The sequence below is a fragment of the Epinephelus fuscoguttatus genome, linkage group LG13, assembly GCF_011397635.1.
Source record: "Epinephelus fuscoguttatus linkage group LG13, E.fuscoguttatus.final_Chr_v1".
Taxonomy (NCBI): domain Eukaryota; kingdom Metazoa; phylum Chordata; class Actinopteri; order Perciformes; family Serranidae; genus Epinephelus; species Epinephelus fuscoguttatus.
The window spans coordinates 34,766,234-34,787,170 of NC_064764.1; the positions used below are offsets into that span (position 1 = coordinate 34,766,234).

A 20,937-nucleotide genomic window follows, 5' to 3' on the forward strand; every position below is an offset into this window, starting at 1 on the left:
TCTGGATCTGCCCCGGGGCCTCCTACCAGTGGGACGTGCCCAAAACACTTCTAACAGGAGGCACCAAGGAGGATCCTGATCAGATGCCCGAACTACCTCAACTGACCCCTTTTGAGGCGAAGGAGCAGCGACTCTACTCCGAGCTCCCTCCCGCTGTCCAGGAATGATATAAACCTTCAACCCAAAATCAAGAACGCACATTTTTCCTCTTACCTGTAGTGCTATTTCAAAACATTTTCATTCCCAGCTCATTAAATATGGCAGCTTGGTCAGTGGCCCTGCACTTTAAACTACAATGCTCCAGGTACCCCTCTGGTGGCAGTTTTGAACACATGAAGAAATGGACATTTATTCAGCCTGTGTTTGCTGGTATGAATAAATACCTTGGTCGTCCTGCAGTTAAAACCTGCAGTTTATTGTCTGAACTCAACACACCCAAGGAAGCATCAACCGTGGAAAGTGCATCATCTAGGTCAGGCCGGGTGAAACATCTCTGTAGTTGCAAGTAATAGGCTTAGCTCCTACAATGAGTATGTTACTTTACAACTGTGTCACATGTCCCATTAGCTACGTTATGTGGCTGGAAAAACTGAAGTTGAATTTGGTTTTACATGGAACATGAACACCGGTCTCCTGGGTGAAAGTCCAGTATGTGTTTGAAAATCCACCACCTCTCCCTCCTTCTGTACTTGGATGTTTTTGCTCTTGTAAGCATTATTGCCATGGAAGGGATTACATAGGAGTCATATGAAAGGTTGGTGTGTCTCATACAGATACTATAAGGTGCCCTGTGTGTTGGTAAAAGAAGCCAAGGGCCATTGACCAAGCTGCTGTATTTAAGGCCCTGGGAATGAGAGCAAGTTGGCTGTCCACCAAAACAATATAGAATCTTGCTAAACACTCCTACAGGTAAGAGGAAAAATGTGTATGTTTGATTTTGGGGTGAACTTTCTTTAAAAGAATCATTCTCATTTTATTATTTACATATTTTCACATATGTATATGTAATATGGTCTTGAGTCATATAAAGACACAAAGATGCCGTAACAAAATGTTCACATTTGCAGAATTCAGTTGTGAAGATAAGAGAAGAGGTCCCTTACATGTCCCTGGTCGTCCAGCTCGTTGTTGGTGAGTTTGAGCTTGTCGAAGCTGACCACCTGCCTCATCCAGGTGTCTCCTGAGGCCAGAGAGTCCGGGTGGATGTAGGCCCGCGGAGGCACCGGGGAGTCTGCGTTACCCGCCACCATCCACTTGGAGCTGTGGTACACGTACCTGGAAGACAAGACAGAGAGACTAGATTATATACCAGTTTAATGCAGTGACTGAAAAGAAACCTTATACATTTAACAAGTAGATGTTTCTGTGAAACTTTACAGACTATTTCTAAAGTGAGGTTTATAACATGACAAGAGCTCTTAACGATTCATTACGTGGTGGGCACAAAATGTTAAACTGCATACTGGCAATAAGATAACATTTCAAATGCAAGGTTTATACGGGACATGAGTGATGTAAACTAATGTATTTTGCACTGTTACACAAAGTCCACGAAGTTATGTAACTACACTGACGCTTGGGACACAAACAGTGATCTTCTGGTTGAAAGTCCATGTTTGTTTGACCCATCCACCTCCCCTCCTTCCTGCTGTATTCATATATGCAGATTATGACCCAACGGGTCCTGGGCCTGGACACGTAGAAGGTCCCCCTCTCTCCAGTTGTATAGTTGTATAGATAAACTGATGGGATTAGGGGTTAATTTAGCTCCAACGTTAGGTACGGAGACAAAAATAGACGGAGCTTTTTGTCTGTACTTTGTGTTTATTTGTCTGTGTTTGTCACATTTTCTGAAAGCTTACGAATACGAAACTGAATACTTGAGTGTAGTATATAGCGTTGCAAATATCTTATGAATACTTGAAGATCCTTGTTGAAGAATTTGCAGGAAGATCAGCTGAATCACCAGAATGTTGGCTATTCAATTCTAAAGCACAATGCCATCATACAACATTCATTTTTCTCCTCTGCATAGATCACTCAGATTTTTTACGCTAACCAAGTTTTTATTCCACAGGAGGTTTGAACAATCCGCAGGACTAACATTCCCTCATCACTTCCCTGTTTTGAAAACCCATTTGAATCTCTGAGGTCGCTTCAGGGTTGAACGGGTTATAATAAAGGCCGTTTGGATTTCAACAGGGCCGGAGCGCCTCTGATTTTTTCACTCTGCTCGCTCTGGAAAACAAACTCCAAACACCCGGCCACGTTGCCACAACACCGGCTTTAGGGAACTCATCTGTTGTTTCTTCATTGTGCTTGAAATTTTCTAAGAAGAGCAACATAAAATATCCCATATGCAGTCACACACTCGGCTGCATAGTTTCAATTAAACACAGCCATAATATTTGATGATGTTGTGTGAGTTTGGAGTGTCGGGGTGTCCCACCCATTAAACAGCAGGGAGAGAGAAGAAAGAAACTGACTTTTACCCCCAAGTCCACAAACCGCCGTACAACACTGTATGCACTGTTTAAAAAATAAAATTAAAGACAAAAGGCAGAGAAAGGGAAGAATGAAAGAGAAAAAGAAGAAATAAAAATGCAAGAAAGGAAGAAACAATACAGAAATGCATGGACAGAGAGAGTACAGAAAGTCAAAGTCATGAAGACAAATAAAGACGGAGAAAGTGAGTGAGATGAAAAGTGGATGGATAGAGAGATATAAAGAAACGAGAGAGAGAAACACAGAATGGGAGGTCGGGGTTGAGAGTAAGTGGAGGAGTGCGAGTGTAAAGCACAGCTGTTTGCCTTTAGTTCTGGCCCTGCGCTCAGTTGAAAGTGTTTTATCTGCAGCGTCTCTGCCAAAGTCATCACTCACTCCTGAAACATGGACAGAACTCTCATTTGGTCCTTTTGTTATTGCCTCCAAGGGCTGCACCACCCCTTTACACACACATACACACACTCTATATATATATGTATATGAGTGCATTTAAACTCAAGCAAAACATACATGCTCAACCTCACCACCACAAAACACACAGCTCACACATACACGTATTTAAAAAGCATCAGGGCGTTTCTGGAGATGTTGGCAAACACACCCTCAGGCCACCGTATTGGAGGTAAAGTTAGCTCTGTGTGACTGTGAGCTGCTTTTCTGACATTACATTCATAAACTGCTCAAAACAGAGCCGCCAGATTAGCTCTTTATTGGTCAATACACACAAAGTTTTTTCAGATGTGGCGCAATCTCTCATGGCTTCCTGTAGAGAGATTACACTGCAGTCCAATAAACTTTTAAAGGAATATCTTACATAATTAGCCTGGTGAGACCATCCTGATGACTTCAGCTCAGCATTCTGTTTTGCTGTATCAGTCTTGACTCTGTGCCCCCCCCCTCATATCCGGAAAATAAAATCCAATTGAGACATTGACAAACTGATCCTTGTGGTCATTTTGTGTCTCTTTGTGGTCATTTTGTGTCTCTTTGTAGTAATTGTAGTCATTTTGTGTCTCCTTGTGGTCATTTTGTGTCTCTTTGTAGTCATTTTGTGTCTCTTTGTAGTTATTTTGTGTCTCTTTGTGGTCATTTTGTGTCTCCTTGTGGCCATTTTGTGTCTCTTTGAAGTCATTTTGTGTCTCCTTGTGGCCATTTTGTGTCTCCTTGTGGCCATTTTGTGTCTCCCTGTGGTCATTTTGTGTCTCCTTGTAGTCATTTTGTGTCCCTTTGTAGTCATTTTGTGTCTCTTTGTGGTCATTTTGTGTCTCTTTGTGGTCATTTTGTGTCCCTTTGTAGTCATTTTGTGTCTCTTTATGGTCATTCTGTGTCTCCTTGTGGTCATTTTGTGTCTCTTTGTGGTCATTTTGTGTCTCTTTGTAGTCATTTTGTGTCTCCTTGTGGTCATTTTGTGTCTCTTTGAAGTCATTTTGTGTCTCTTTGTGGTCATTTTGTGTCTCTTTGTGGTCATTTTGTGTCTCTTTGTAGTCATTTTGTGTCTCTTTATGGTCATTCTGTGTCTCCTTGTGGTCATTTTGTGTCTCTTTGTGGTCATTTTGTGTCTCTTTGTAGTCATTCTGTGTCTCCTTGTGGCCATTTTGTGTCTCTTTGAAGTCATTTTGTGTCTCTTTGTGGTCATTTTGTGTCTCTTTGTAGTCATTTTGTGTCTCTTTGTAGTCATTCTGTGTCTCCTTGTGGCCATTTTGTGTCTCTTTGAAGTCATTTTGTGTCTCTTTGTAGTCATTCTGTGTCTCCTTGTAGTCATTTTGTGTCTCTTTGTGGTCATTTTGTGTCTCCTTGTGGTCATTTTGTGTCTCTTTGTGGCCATTTTGTGTCTTTTTGTGGCCATTTTGTGTCTGTTTAGTCTTTTTGTGTCTCTTTGGTCATTTTGTGTCTCTTTGTAGTCATTTTGTGTCTCTTTGTAGTCATTCTGTGTCTCCTTGTGACCATTTTGTGTCTCTTTGAAGTCATTTTGTGTCTCTTTGTGGCCATTTTGTGTCTCTTTGGTCATTTTGTGTCTCTTTGTAGTCATTTTGTGTCTCCTTGTGGCCATTTTGTGTCTCTTTGAAGTCAGTTTGTGTCTCCTTGCTATCATTTTGTGTCTCTTTAGTCATTTTGTGTCTCCTTCTGGTCATTTTGTGTCTCTTTGAAGTCATTTTGTGTCTCCTTGTGGCCATTTTGTGTCTCTTTGTAGTCATTTTGTGTCTCTCTGAAGTCATTTTGTGTCTCTTTGTGGTCATTTTGTGTCTCTTTAGTCATTTTGTGTCCCTTTGTAGTCATTTTGTGTCTCGTTGTAGTCATTTTGTGTCTCCTTCTGGTCATTTTGTGTCTCTTTGAAGTCATTTTGTGTCTCCTTCTGGTCATTTTGTGTCTCTTTGAAGTCATTTTGTGTCTCTCTGAAGTCATTTTATGTCCCTTTGTAGTCATTTTGTGTCCCTTTGTAGTCATTTTGTGTCTCGTTGTAGTCATTTTGTGTCTCTGTCTCTGTGGGCAGGATTTCTTTCAACCTCTGCAAATTATACATCAAAATGAAGCTTTGAACCTGTAGTTTTTAACTGTGCGTGCTCACTTTCTCCATTTAAAAAAAAATCTGTCAAAACATTGAGAAAAAAAGTTGTACCTTTATTTTAGTCAATATTCATCTGTTACAGTTGTAATAAGCTGTATAAGTTTCATGGAATTTGAACCCCACTACCACCCTATATATTTACATTTATTTACATATTCATTTCCAGGATTTACTTCATAGCCATATCTATTTATTTAAAAGAACAAAACTGATGAAGACTACAGTATGAGGCAGCAAAAAATATTTTATATCTAATTAGAATTATTTTTTTTGCATGTGTAAAAATACAACACATTGTATTTTGGGACTTATTGCATCATCAAGGACTCACCGTCGTTGCTGAACTCTTTATTTATATGTTTTTATGTACTTTGTTACCAGAGAAACATCAAACAACACTTATGGAGGAATATTAAACTCTTAAAGAGGTTTTTCATATTGGACTTGGATTCATTTAATCAAAAGTTTTCTTAAGTGGTTTGGACTTTGGAGACCAGAAACAATTTGTAGGCTACATCTGCAAATGGTCTTTGTTAACAGCCTAATGTCTGATGCACTTAACAAAACCACAACCAAAAGCTTTTACTAGTGTTTCTCTCTTTTTTCTGTCCTGCTTGTTGCACAACACAAAATGTTGTCATCACACATCCATTTTTCACCAGAACCCCATGGTCGCACAAGATTTGTTAATAAGCCCAACAAACTTTTTTTAAAATGTTAATTTATTATTTTTTTGTTTTTGTTCTGTTATAAATAAAGATTAAAACGAAACTTTGCGACACAACCCACCAGCCCTTATTGGCAGAAGTGTAGACTGTGGGGGGGCAACGCAGGGGACATGTTCTGTTCAATATTTAGAGCATGTGCATTTGTCAAACTCTCAATAAAAACATGAAAGTAGAGGAGGACTTTTAAAAGACACTTCCACCATAAATTGATGCAGAAAAGGTACAAATTGGGGCATAAAAGCCCTGTTTCCACCGAGCAATACAGTTCAGCTCTGTGCCACCCCCATGTTTGGTCCTTCCTCTGTTGGGGTACCTAGCACACAGATCTGGTACTAAAAGGTGGAGCTGTGAACACTGCAGTCTGATTGGTCAGTAGAGGACAGTCACTCTGCTCAGGGCTGAGTTGTGGGCTGGTTGGCTAGTGGAGGGACCCCAAATCCACTGTTTTATACATGTCCCCCCCAATGTGGAAACGAAACCTACACCTTGGCTTATACCTATGATATATATCTCGACTGTCAATGGTGCTGTGTTTCGGCATTTCCCACAAGTCACAGTGTGGCCTCTCCTGACAGATTATTCCTTAAATTCCATCTTTATGTTCCTCTCTGTGCTCTTTTATTTCGCCTGTAAGACATGCAACTTGTCGCTGCTCATGCTGAGTTTATTTCGAACAACCTGGAAATGAGAAACACACACTTCCTGTGTGTCAGGACAGAGTGACCACACAGCAAGTGTTGCATTGTGAAATGGCAACCCAGTGTAGGTCGAGTCAGTTTTATCAATACAGCAAAAATATGCCAAACTATAAATATGCCTAAAGTTGCTTCACAGTGTGTCCTTAAACCTTTGATAAGGAAAAACTCCTAACTTACTAAGGTGGTGTATAACTTAAAATATAGAGATGTATGAAAATGTCTTTGCTTCCTGTTAAATGAACTACAAAAAAACACTTAGCTAGCTCCTCCACATTTTTACTATCTCTAATACCAAGCACACACCTCCACACAGAGCTCTGACTTTTGACCTTAACACACACACACACACACACACACACGAACATCCACAAAGGGTGCCAGGCGTTTCTGTAATTTCCTGTTTGGAGTGCTGTTTAGGGTTACGCTCAGCATAGCAGGGAAAGTGTTAAAGAAGGAGGAAACTTTAGCCCCAAACAGGACTGGAAATCTGATTAGTCCCCCCGCTTTCATCTTTCATAAATCTGCCATCTGGCACCGGCACGATCAATAAAGACTGGACTTTATGTGACACTCTTACAGGACAGATGGGGGGTGTGTGTGTGTGTGTGTGTGTGTGTGTGTGTGTGTGTGAGACGGGACGAGGAGGAGGAGGAGGAGCTGGGAGGGGAGGGGGTGCTTTCCCTTCTTAGCCAACACCAAACCACACAGCTGACACAACCAAACTGCAATGCTCACTCTACGTCTCTCTTTCTTTCTCTCACATACACACAACTGCACTCGCTGGGACAAACGTGTTCGACGCACACCTAGAAACACGTACACTAATCGTCAATGTGTGTGCGCGTTCTCAGCTCATCAATCACACGCATACTCTACTACAGATAGGCATGCACATAAAAACACACATATACACAAATTTACACACTCGCCAGACCCAGGCTGTATCTTGGGTTACTGAACTGACAGAGTATTACTATTGAATTCAGGGTTGATTTGTGTGTGTGTTCTGAGTTTGTGAGAGAAGACCAACAGCTTTGTGCGACCATGTTTACTGGAGTCTTAAACTTATGAGGACCAAATGTCCTCACACAAAGACAGATTAATTCTACATTGAGCCAGTTTCAGACGAGGATTAGTGTTTACAGGATTCATATTCTAAAAAGATTAGGATGAAGCTGGTTTAGTTTTGGGGTTGAGATCAGTGCTGTATCTCAATTCGGATGCTTCCATGTAGTACACATTGTACGCTACGTACTTATTTGAGTAGTGCATGAATTTCGATAGGTTGGCGTTGTCTCAAATCAAACACGGCTTTTGTGCACCTATTGGAAAAGACAGCTGCAATATTTGGCTCCTTCGTCTTCTTCAAAATTTTTCTTAGCTTTTAAATTTGTTTTATTATTGTTTTTATTATGGCAAATTTATTTTTATAGTTCTATTTTCATGCACTTTGTAACCTTGTTTAGATAAGGGCTTTACGAATAAATTTTGTAATTTCATTTTCTTTTTCTTTTTATTTTATATTTTTCATTTTATTCTATATTTTTCCATTTTATTTTATTTTATTTTATGGCTAATTGCAAACGGATGGAACATTACAACCATTTGACCACAAAAAAAAAATCAGGTTTAGGGTTTGTTAGCTACTGAACATTGGTGTTTTTTAGTGACCTGTTGCTATGTTTTCACTGGAAATAGTGCCACAATAAGTGGTTGTTTTTTTTTTACTGTGACATCACTGCAATTCCAGCCGGGATGGTGCCATGAAAGGCAGTTGTTTTTTAAGACAGTCATTGCTGCATTTAGTCACCAAACATGGATATATTTTTGCAACCTGTCACAGTGTTTCAAACAGGGATAGCGGCATGAAAAGCAGTTGTATTTTACCGCATTTCCAGCCAGGATAGTGCCACAAAAAGTGGTTGTTTTTTTTAATGACACATCGCTGCATTTTAAGCCAGGATTGTGCAACCAAAAGTGGGTATATTAAGCCCAAACGTGATCTTTTCCTAACCACAACCAATTGATTTTTGTGCCTAAACCCAACCACATCTTAACCACAGCATAGTTCAAATGTTAAGTTACACTGCTACATAATATTGTACAAATGTAATGTATTTGTGGTTAGCAGAAACATACAGTGCCAACATGTTTTCTGGAAATGTCACGGCAAAACATACCGCTCATCCTCCACTTCCCCACTGGTTAACACCATTAGCTCTGTCAGCACTGTCGTTATGGTAAGCAGTGTTTACACAGTTAGCACCATTAGCTGCCAGCTCAGCCACCTCTGTGCAGACAACCTGACTCAAACTCAGAATTATAGACATGCTCTAAGTGTCATATAGAGCTCCTTCAGGATCAGATTTAGGCTAGGTTAAGGTGTGGGTAAGGGTGACGGCGAGGTTAGAATCAGGGGTTCCGGGAGTGACCGTGTTGTCCTCACATGTATAGACACTTAAATGGTCACTCTTGAGAATGTGCTTCCGATTTTGTTTGAGTGTTCTTCTATTTCTGGACTTATGAGGACCAAATGTCCTCACAGAGATACATAAAGAAGAAACGTCTCTTAATCTGACGTAATTTTTCCAGTCCTTAACTTTACATAGGTCCAGTTCAACCTTAGAACTAGAGTTCATTGAATTAATGTTTTAAGTACATCACCTAAATGACAGTGTAAATGCTTGTAGATGTGTTTGTGTGTGTTTTATCCCTTATGAATGTGTGTGTGTGTGTGTGTGTGTGTGTGTGTGTGTTGAAGCAGAACTGCAACATGCTCTGACACACAGTTAAAGGAATGAGGTATGTTTGAAGAGCCAGACAGCCCCCACGCTCAGCAGCTTGAGCTGGGAGCAAACCGAGCGACTGTCCACATAAAAGCAGTGTAATATATGGAGATTTAATGAGCGTGGTACCAATGAGACGTTCCTAAAGAGGGGCAGGGAGCCCAAGTAAAGCAAGTTGATTCCAATAAAGACCGTATTTCCAGACCCCAAGCTCCCTGGGCCCGTGAGACACACCAGTGACAGCTCCCAGCTCAGTTTGCAAAGGACTGTGGTAAATTCCCAAGCCAGGAAGAAAATCCTATTTAATTTTACAAGATCTTTTGGCCTCTAAAAATCCTCCATGATGTCTTGGTTCGCTGGTGGGAGAGCAGGAGAGGCGGCAGGGCAGAACGCCTGCTATGCTCCGGTGGAAAACTTTATATTAATAAACAACAGTATGAAATGAAGAAAGCTCAGCTCACTCGCTTTATTTATGTTGTTTGTTTTTATGCAGACAAACCTGCTTTGTGTGAGAAATAAATCTGCCTTGACATGAGGGGGGGGAGAGCCTTTTTCCTGTGTTTCCTTCTGAGATGACAGGGTTGTGTTTTGCCCAGAGAGAGGGGATGTATCTGTGGCGTGCTCAGCCTTTAATCAGATATTCACTCTCACATAACAATGCATGAAAACAAAACTTAGCCTCCCTGTAAACATGTTTTATGTCATTCAAATTTCTGCTTTAACATGTGCTCAACAGCTGCCAAGAGAGGCCTTTAAGACACTGCTGGTACACTTGATACACTACTGTTACTAAGCTTCACTGCAGTTTTTCTGTGATCAGCTGTTTTTTGTTTATCTTAGTTTTCATTAATTTTTTTTTATCATTTCTCTGCCCCTCCTCATTTCCCCTGTTGCCTTCCCCCTGATCCCCTCCACCCTGCGACCCCCTAAATCCTGACAAGGACAGACCATAGTACCGGAGCTGCAAACACTAGTAGCTTAGTTAAGTAAGGCAGATATTGCCTAACAATTATAATTGCCATCGTAATTATTAGCACCATTGTTACTATTAATTGCAACCCCGAAAGACATGGACTTAGAACAAGCACAAACCAAAAACCATGCAGAAAAAGAGAGAAAAAAATTAAATAAATAAATTTAATTACAATAAAATAAAATAAATAAAATACAATTTAATTAAAATAAAATAAAATAAATAAAATACAATTTAATTAAAATAAAATAAATATTAATAATAAATAAAATTTAGTAATAATAAAGACACATCCCTTCTCTTATGTCATTCATTCCAACCCCATCCCTTTGCCAGCCAGGAATCCAATGACCATTAAAAACCAGGAATTAAATTCATATGCCAATGTCCACATCATCCATGATGATATCCGCAGAAATAGCCGTGAGGATACATAAAATATATGTATACATATAGTTTACATAAGATATATTTATAACATTCCAAGCAGGTAAGACAGGAGCAAACACAGCTGATATAAGAATAACTGCCGATACTCTATCAAAGGAGATACCTTTTCCTAAGTCTTTGACCAACAAATGATATCATGTGTCTCAGCATAATGTAGACGTGCTGTAAAAAGCTCTAGCTGCGCAGAGGAGAGCTAATCACTCACCGACAGCGCACGTATCATCCTTTCAGCAGCTGTTAAAGCAGCTTTATCGCAGGATTCAATTCTGTACTCTTAATTTTGATTGTGAGAGGAAACTTGTCTGCATTTGCATGAAATATGAGTGTCATTACATTTGAACTTCGTAGATAAGTTTGGTGACATTTTATATTTTTCTTATTGTCAGAAAATCCCATGTTTTATTTCTCTGTGAGACGTCGTTATCCAACGATCAGACGCTCTTCAGTGAGTCGCTGAGTGACACGTTCCTTCATTAACACACTGTAGTTTATTTTGGAACATTCACATTCACTGTCCTGGTGTCTTAAACACTCAATAGAGCAGCAAATATGTATCATTCCACAGCTTAAAATAGTCCCCAATAATTTATGTCTGTTTGAGTAAAGTTTGCTAAAAGTTACAGTGCCCAGCTGTTTTAGGAAATTACTAAGCTTTGTTAAAAAGTGAAAATAAACATTTGTGCACACTATCAACTCATCACAGACATGACATATCACCCAACAATCATCACTGCATATCTGTATGTGACAAAAACTACCAAAGGAAATAAGAAATTATTAATTTAACAGTTCTAATAGTTTATTTAATTTTATTTGGAATAAGCATATCATTTCTTTTTATGGATGCTACTGACCATCTTACCAAAAAAAAAAAGAAAAAAATATATTCTTCTATATTCTATATAAAATGGCACTGCGTTTAATTTAATAAGAGTTCCTCTTTGAACACAAACATATTTCCAAATTGGCAATCACTCATAAGGACCCATTCTCCACCCAACACGTCACGGGCCCCAGCTCAACTGCACTGACTGCACTGTCTATATTTACGCCCCTGGGAACGTATATGAACTTGATCATGATCCAGTGCAGCCGCAGACAGCTGCAGGTTTGCATGTGGATGAGCTCCTGTACATGCTGCAATCAGAGGTTCTGTGTACGTATGACGGAGACCGACTGACAGTGAGAAGAAGAAGAAGAGCAACTTTGTTTGTTGTATTTGACTGAACAACATAAAGAGAAAAAATCAATATGCGTGAGTGCTGAAAGGGGACCTATTATGATTTTCATTATTTTCTGTCATATGTATAATATAACAGTGAGTGGTGGCACAAATACTGAAAAACTACAATCAGAAAAAGTTAAAAAAAAAAAAAAAAAGACTAAAGTAAAAGTAGAAAAGTTCTCAGTTAATAAATTACTCACATTACCACTTACTTTCCACTTTATAATTTAGGTTTCTACTCTCTACTTGAGTAAAGATAGAGAGATAAGAGGTAAGAGTAGAGCTACAGTTTTAAAAAAGAACATTAAAAGCACTTGTTGCAGCTCCATGCTTTTGCGTCCCTTCTGGCTCACGTGCTAATTCTCCTGCAGTGGAAGGACAGGGCTCCAGCTTAACATGACCGTTGGGTCAGACAGGTGACGGCACACCTAAGGCCAGAAGATCTGAGACAATACTACCTTCCTGGACTACTTTAACAATCTTCCCACTAAGTTGACTGAATAAGGACTTTAACCCCATCCCACTCCCAGACTGTTCTGAATACTCTGTTTCCAAAGCTTTTTCTAAGCTCACATCAGCTCATGACAGATTTCGTTATATACTCATCTGCTTCACGATCACACACACTGCTGTTACATGTAGCTACATGCTAACATCAGGGAAACATGCAGGCTCGGCTGCTGATGTTTATTTCTCCCTGATTTCAGATCAGACTCCTGCTGGAACGTCCTGTTGTGCTTAGAAGGTGATTTTTCACCTTAAACAGTGCTGCTATTCTCCATTATTCGTCATTTCTTGGCTGCAGTGATGGTGCAGAAATGCAGAGATACAGAAGACCTGGAACTGTGAATTGGCCTTGACTCTTTTTTGTGGAATCAAAGAAAATAATACATTTGCCAGCTTCGTCCTTTCAGGTGAACACTTCCCACCTTTTGCTTAATGAGATTCATCTGTCTGCTTCAGTGTTCTGTACTTGTCAAACCTCCTGAGACCCGAGCTTTAGATTGGTATGCATTTTTAATTCCTCCAAACTCTCTGGGATTAGTAGGACCTCATAAGATTAAGAAAACTAAGCGTTGTTTTTGCACAGGAAGTAATTAAAAAAAATCTCATATAGGGAGGTTTATTTTTTATTTGTCACAAGTGTGTTATAAAGTGTAAAACTTTGTTTCAATGCCTGAACATTGTTGTGCAAAAACAAAAGTACAAATGATGCAATATTTGTTCAATGATTAGTTATTCTAAGGGTTAGAGGTCACTGTTAAATTCTAAAACTGTTCAAAAGTGTTCATTTCAATGCCTGAATGTGGCTGTGCAAAAATGAAACTGCAAACAAGAGCCTTGTGATTTGTTTGTTTTTCTCCTTGCCCCATACTCCAAGCTAGGAACGTCCCTTTTGTCCGTAGGAACAGTCTGTGACACCAGATTAGCCCGTGTGAAATGCTGCAATTATTCAATGATAAAGGCCCAATGTCCTTAAACGAGTACTTCCTGATTAACGGCATTTTAGCTTGTTGCTAATGCTATAATTAGTCAGATTTGAATGCAATGTGAAACTACACGTTGAACATTATTAATCACAAATAAACAGGTTTCTGTCATAAAATCTGACCAGGTTTTTGCCCACTTTTGTGTCAGGATCGGCTGCAGACTTAGGCAGAGATGGCTGCCATGTTCTTTTCACATGTAGAGTGTATTGTGCTTTTGCTACCACCAGATGGCACATAAAAGTGTCCACATGTGAGGACAACAGGTCTGAGTTCAGGTAGTATAAGGTGCAGCAAACCCAAAATGCAATCTCATATGAGGACGCAGAGTCTCAGGAGGGTACGTGCTGTTTCTGAGGCTACTTTTGTTAAATGTTGAATCAAACAAACTATTTCTCCCCAGCAGCTCCAAACATGAGCGCAAACACTGGGCCTATCTTCTGGCAGCTTTAGTGCAAAACCAGCAGTGTCAGCTTCTAGAAGGCCCTCACTGGTTTAATGTAATGAGGCAGCTCTGGGTTATTTGCCACATTATCACTTCATCACACACAGTAACAGCCAGCGTCCACATCAGCTTCTACAAACCCAGACACAACCACTGAATATGCAGGTGAACTTCACACGATTCTCTCCATCGTCTCACTTCCTCGTTTCTGTCACGATACCTGAAAATATTACCTGATAAGCTGTAAAAGTAACTCTATAAAACTTCCACGGTCGACTACGACAGCAGCAGGTACGCACGCAGCAAGTTTTCTTTCCGTCTCGAGCTCATTTTTTCCCGTTTCCGTCATTAGACCTGAATGTTGAGAGTTATCCTATTTGCAGCCTCTGGCTCTGCTGCTCGGCCAGTGGGATGATGAATACATTTCAATCTCCTCTGTCTGGCTCCGACTTCAGGGACCAGTACCGAGGGCCAGGATATCAGTCTTATTACATATCCAGAGAGATCCATCATACAGCGAGGCTTCCTCCAGCACATGCACACTTTAATCACTCTTGCTTCACTTCAATGATGCAAATGATGAGGAGTAACTACTCTGTCTGCGCTGCCAAGAAGAAGGAGAAGAAGACAGGAACACATCTCGCGGCAAGTTATGAGAAATCTGAAAAATGAGGCTGGAATATCTTTTATTCACTCCAAACCCTGTTACGACTCCAACATGAGAAATGGCATGGAGATGAGAAAAATCCAACTGGGTCAGAATGTTTATGCTCGGTCCGACACTTGTGAATCATCCAGGAAAATACAGTGTTGTGCTCCAGCTGTAGCAGAGGTGGTGGCTCGCTCATGCATTTACACATGCAGATATGACTGTGCATACTATGTACAGCTGTGCACTTAACAAAGGGTCTCTGCAGTCGGCTCTCTGCAGGCTGAAGTGGCCGAGAGCTGCTCTTTTGTGCAGCATTTGTACATTTCTGTCATGCCTATGGGAAAATACAATTACTCAGCGTTTTCTCAGCAGTTTAATTCCCGTCATGGCTGAGATGCATTCTGAAACAGCATTCAGACCATCATGGGACATTAATCTCTCCACTGAAACCCAAAAGAATGAAATCATTTTGGTTTAGCAGCAGTTTGAAACTCTGAGATACATTTCTGCATTTGGACGGGGAGGGAAACAGCAGGGAGACAATTAAATGTAACGTCTCGCCGCTGTGGACGACACTGAACAGCTGGCAGGCGCTCACTTTCATTCATGTGTCTGCGTGTGAGGAGGGTACCTGTATCTCTTGTTGTCCACAGGCACGATGTCCATGGCGATGTAATACTGCTGATGGGGGTCCAGACCGGCGATCTTCACCCGCATGGCAGGAAACATCCTCCTGACGGGGAGAAAGCAACATGTGGTGATAAATCTGATGGAGTGATACTTGTTTCTCTCTTTTCCTCCTGTTTTACAGATCAAGAAAAAAATTCAACATTTTTTAAAAATACCTCTGAAAATAACCAGTGTGCTAAAAAAAACAGTGAAACCAGACTAATGAGCTCAGCAGCTGTTATACAGCAGCCGGACCCACAACACAGTCTGAGGTAGAGAAATACCTATATTTAATTAATTTCTGAGGATTACAGACACAAATTAATTTCAGATTTCATGCCGGGTTTTTTTGCAGCTGTGACAAAGGAGGAACCTGAGACAGAGAAATTTAAATTATTTTATTCAAGCAAGTGTTTCTCTTCTTGTCACAAGCAGAGTTTGCATGATATCAAACACACCAAACATGACGTGCAGTATGAAGCAGGAAATTTTGAGCATCAAACACTTCATTTCCTCCATTCTGGTGAATTTTTATGCACCAATTTATGTTGGAAACTACTTAATGTGAAGGAAAGCACAAAATTCAAGCAGCAGGTGACAATTCAAAATACAGAAATGTAATGGTAAATTGCTTTCAAATGTTTATTTTCTCATACAAGTGCGTAGGCTTCATTTCAACATGGAGGGACACGTATGAAATTGGGGTGTTTTTGAGCATCAAACACTTGATTTCGTGCATTCTGGTATTTTTTTCTGCTCCAGTTTTTGCCTTTCCTGCATCAATTCATGGTGTAAACGTCTTCAAATTTATTAAAAGTCCTCTGCTGCTTTCATGTTTTTATATTTCTGCATCAGTGGATGCAGCTCTGCTGGTTGTTCCTCTATCACGGCACAGATTTCACCACATATGTAACAGAGAGTTTGGGGGTCCTTCGCAAGAACGTTCCTGCATTGTGGTGAATTTTTATGAAGCAATATGAGCCTTTTCATCATCAGTTTGTGGTGTAAACATCTTTGAGTTTATTAAAAGTCCCCTGCTACTTTCATGTTTTTACTGGGGGGGACAAACGCTCATGTTCTGAATATTTGACGTCAAAATCTGCACCGAACAGTTCAGAGAGGCGACTGTAATTATTTCTCAAGGGAACAAATCAGCCTGCACCTCCCACATGTAGAGAAACTAATTCAACACTGCAGAGGCTAAATTGAAAATACTTCCATATAGGCTACTGTAGCTCACCTTATTAAAATGCTCTAAATACATAACCATAATGACTGCACACATTATATTTATTACTGTGTTATTATTAATGGGTACATAGATTCAGCATTATTAAGCTACTAGCAAATTATTATGTCATCGTCATTTGGTTCATTTCTGTTTTCATGTGCAGTGTTTAAGTGGAGTCACTGTTCCCTTCATTATGAGCTAATTGGTTCCTACCTGCCCGAGAGACAGTGAGCGCTTCGTGCCTAACAGCGAAGAGAAGTTGCTGTACCCCTAAGCTGGGATGTGTTAGTACTGTCTTGCCGTAATGTCGCCTGATTATGAGCCACAGCCCGGAAGAACTGGGGAACATCAACAATCAAGTAAAGAGGGTCACACTGACAGAGAACATGAACGCAGGAGCATCTTTAACATGAAAAGCTGCAGATCCGTCACTCTGAGCGATGCTGACTTTTACTAATACTGTTGATTATCTTAAATGTTTGTGCAGTCGAGCATTTGATTTGAAGCAACTGCTGGATTAACTCCAGGGCGTAGGTTTTGTTTCAACACTGGTGGGGACACATATGAACGGGAAAGTCCTTCGCTAGAATATTTTAACCATCAAGCACTTTATTTCCTGCATTCTGATGAAATCTCATTCACCTACACGAGTCTTTTCTGCATCAATTTGTGGTGTAAATGTCTTCAAATTAAAATAAAGTCTTCTGCTACGCTCATGTTTTTATTGGGAAGGAGAAATGCACATGTTGTGAATATTGAGGGGAGCGTGTCCCCTGAGTCCCCCTAAATCTTCACCCATGGATTAACTGGTAATGGACACAACTGTGGCTGTTTCTTCATCGCTGAATACACCGAGGATTACAGCATATACACTATTAAATGAGTGGAAATCTAACTGGTGAAACTTTGCATACATTTTAAAAGGTTTATTTTATGTGCTTGAGCAGACGTCTGTCTTCGCTGTGTCAGTCAACAGCCTCCCAACTGATGTAAACACATCACACAGCAAGCAAACACATTTAAAACTGTTTATTTAAGATGTCCTGATTAAAAATATATATTGTAGAAATATCTAAAACAGTTAGGCAATTTGATTCTGTGTCTGTGGTTATTTTTTTTGGTCATATTTTCAATTTGTTTCGCAGTAACTGGTCCTTTAACTGAAGACTTGCTGAAATCCACCCAGGCTCATGAAGTGGAAAATCTCCTCTGCAGCTTTTCTGTATTTTAAGGACGTATAGTCTTAAGATTTATTTAATAAAATCACATAAATCACATTTATTTCAAAAGCTTCCTGAGCATCATTATGCTGAATTACTTTGAGTCCTTGGAGTTTAAACAAATATGTTATTTTGCTCTTTTCTTAAAGTAAAAAAAAAATGTTTCCAGTCTTTCCACTAAACTCGTTTTTTATCCCTTGAATGTTTCCGTAGTTTTCATTATTTTGTTCCACATGAACACACAGTGACCTCTGACCTCTGCACTCCAGAGATTCTGGGGTTATTCTGTGGCTGCGGATTTTATCGTAACATTTTAAAACTGTCAAACTGGAGATGTTATTTATGTTTGAGTGAATTTATTTTTATCCTCAGATTATTTGTAGCCTCCAGCTCCTCCCGTTTTAAAGCTGGAGACAAAACCCCATGAAAATTACAGTCTACAAAAAGAAAAGAAAAAAGCCTTTACCTTTATTAACAGTCTGAATGTGGAGAGGGAGACATTTCGACTTAATTCCTCGTTTTGCACTTCAAACGCTGCATTTTTCCCCATTTCATTTAGAGGTCGTAAATCCGGGGCCTGCTTAATGAGAACAGAGGGCTGTGCTCTCGCTTCCCTTCTCTTTCCGGGATTTATGAGCTTATTATGAGCAGGCCGTGAAATACACACGGTGACGGTCGTGTCCGCATTCACTCCGCTTCAGCGCAAAAAATGATTGTTGCTCTATTTATGAGCTGATTGCCAATTTAAAGCCAATTCATAAAAACAGCCGAGTGGAGTCTGTGACGCGCGGAGGAGGAGGAGGAGGAAGAAGAGGAGGAAGAAGAGGAGGGCGACATCAGGGTTGATTTCGATTTAAATTTCGAAGCAGAGGGGGAAAAACTGGAAAACAACCCTGGTTTTATTTTGCAGAAAAATGAATGAAAATGGTTTTAAAATAACAGGTTAACATAATTTTATACCAGCAAATATTTCAGATTTTTTTTCATTTTCTAAAAGTGTTCTGCGATGTTTAATTTAGCTTCACATCCAGTGCGTAAACTGAGTTGTCTGCTGCCTCTTGGATAAATAAACCCGCCTGATAACACTTGCTGATACACCAGATAACATATTATTTTTTAGCCATTTTGCAAATTTAAATAACCCACATATAAAACGCGCTATTAGCGTGCGCAAAGTACACCTGGCGCATTTTTAGGGGGAAAGTGAATTTTAAAAAATAACTTTTTGAAGCGCCTAAACTGATTTTCCTTGCTATTAAATACAAAATAAATACAGGTGAAAAAATTATTTCAGTGTTACTTCACTTTTAAAGTCCCAACACTCCGCTGCACCCATGAATTATTTGCTCCATTAAATAATTTTTTGGACAAAATCTAATTTTTAGTTGGACGTATAAAGCGTTATCTCACCTCAGCGATCATCAGAGAACCAAACGCTTTACAGACTCAACACGATAATAAAGAGCTTGTTAAACGGGGATTTGCGTGAAGAGTTGAAACAGTATTAGAGCTAATGTCAGTCATGTCGACTGATGTGAACAGAGGGGGAAATGTTAGTGGAAATGTGCGACGCTCCGGGCGCGGGAGGGGAGGGGGGTGGAGGCGCGGACTGCGGAGAAAGGTCCTTCCTGCAGGATCCGCAGGTCAACTTGTGCGCTTGCTCTGGGTTTGTACTGTTGGCCCGAGAGAGCGAGAAAAACACGGAGCATGTTACAGAGAGATTAATTAGAACCAGCTCTCCTTATTCTCCGACATCAGGAGGAACCTGCCGCGTCACGAAGAGAAGGCCTGAACACAACAGAGAGAGCGGCCTGCATGTGCAACACATTAACACCCTCCAAACAGAGCTCAGTGTGTGTGTGTGTGTGTGTGTGTGTGTGTGTCTAACTGAAGTGTATGTTTCTTTTTAAATGACGCATTTTGGAGTGTTTGTGGTCGGTGCGTCTCCAGATTTTGCGTCTACACACTTGATAAAACTTGTGTGTCTCTGTGTGACGAGTCTTAGCTGTCATTGCCTTACAGGAATTTTATTTAAATAGCACCTAATTTAATCAATAAAGATCTATATTGGCGGTTTGACCTCAGGAAATAATGAAAAAAAGCTTTTTGTGCGTAAAAGTTCGCAAATCCCATTTTACGCGCGCTTGGCGCACGGTATCTCTGCGCCATAAGGCCGCCGCAGAGCTGCACGTATACCTTCAGGGCTACTTCCAGCAGCTGTGTGTGTGTTAGGCCTACCTGCCCGCTTTGGTGATGATCATCTCCGTGCCGATGTCATGGAAGCGCTTCCACAGGTCTGCGCACTGCAGCTCCACCTGGATCTCCTCCATGGAGGCCGGGGGCGACGGTTCACAGGGCACCGGGGCCAGCTCGGCAGGTGAGCCGAAGGAGCACGACGTCCTCTCGGCCAGACCCTCTCCGTCCGAGCCGGGACTCGCCTCCGAGTCTGAAGGGAAAATGAGGAAGATGATGAGAAGGCAGCTCTGAAACAGTGGAATTAATATGCTTAGGCTTTTACGCAGGAAACTTGGCGCGGTGTTAAAGTGCAGCGGTTCTCTCCGCTGACTCCAAATCACCTGCCGTCTGCAGCTTGGAGAGGAGCGGCCGAGTTTGGCTCGCCGGCTCAACTCGTCATGGAGTTCTGGGCTGATGTCAAGAGCAGAATAAATGTTGCGTAAAGCCTTTGAAATGCGATGTAGAAAATATAAAATTTTAAATTGGGCCACACAATGAAGGATTCCAATGGGAAGCGTTCTGCAAATGAAGTTTCCCTTCAAGCGCTCCTCCTGGAGCGAGTTTAACAGACTGACCATTCAGAGTCATCAACACCGTCACAATGTGAGAGCAGATAAAAAAGTTCCAGACCTACAGGAGAGCTTTCCATCCGTCTGAGCCTCAAACTCCCAGACACCAACCAGGATGACCTCAGCCTGCTGCACGTTTCACTAATTCATCTTAGTTTAAACCAACAGCCCAGGGTGGACAAAATAACAGGAACACCTGACAATCATCCAAACCGTTATAAAGTTCAGTTCACGCTCATCTTCACCACATTATTCAATCTCAATTTCTTTAAAGTGAAACAGGAAATTATAAAACCCGCTTTTCTGGCAATTAATAACAAGACTTTAAACATCAAAATCCACGTCAAGAAAAACAGAATTTGCCATAAAAAGGAGGGATTTCTTTCACTTGCCTCCGACCTTTAAATGTCGCTTATGTGCGCTGTTATTTAAAATATACTGGAAACCTTTCGGGGTTAAATATCAAAACGCATCATAGTTTTTCCAGCTGGGATGTCA

General features: G+C 40.6%; 1 protein-coding gene across 2 annotated transcripts in view; it reads right to left on the minus strand.

Moving 5' to 3' along the window:
* The window catches only part of tbx15 (T-box transcription factor 15), a 59,040-nt gene that overhangs the window by 30,859 nt on the left and 7,244 nt on the right, over positions 1-20,937 (minus strand). For both annotated transcript variants that reach the window (XM_049595088.1, XM_049595089.1), the window contains exons 2-4: positions 19,874-20,081; positions 15,147-15,248; positions 1,104-1,275 (exon numbers count right to left, since the gene is read on the minus strand). In XM_049595088.1, coding sequence (XP_049451045.1) covers positions 1,104-1,275; positions 15,147-15,248; positions 19,874-20,081 — 482 coding nt within the window. The remainder of the gene's footprint in view (positions 1-1,103; positions 1,276-15,146; positions 15,249-19,873; positions 20,082-20,937) is intronic.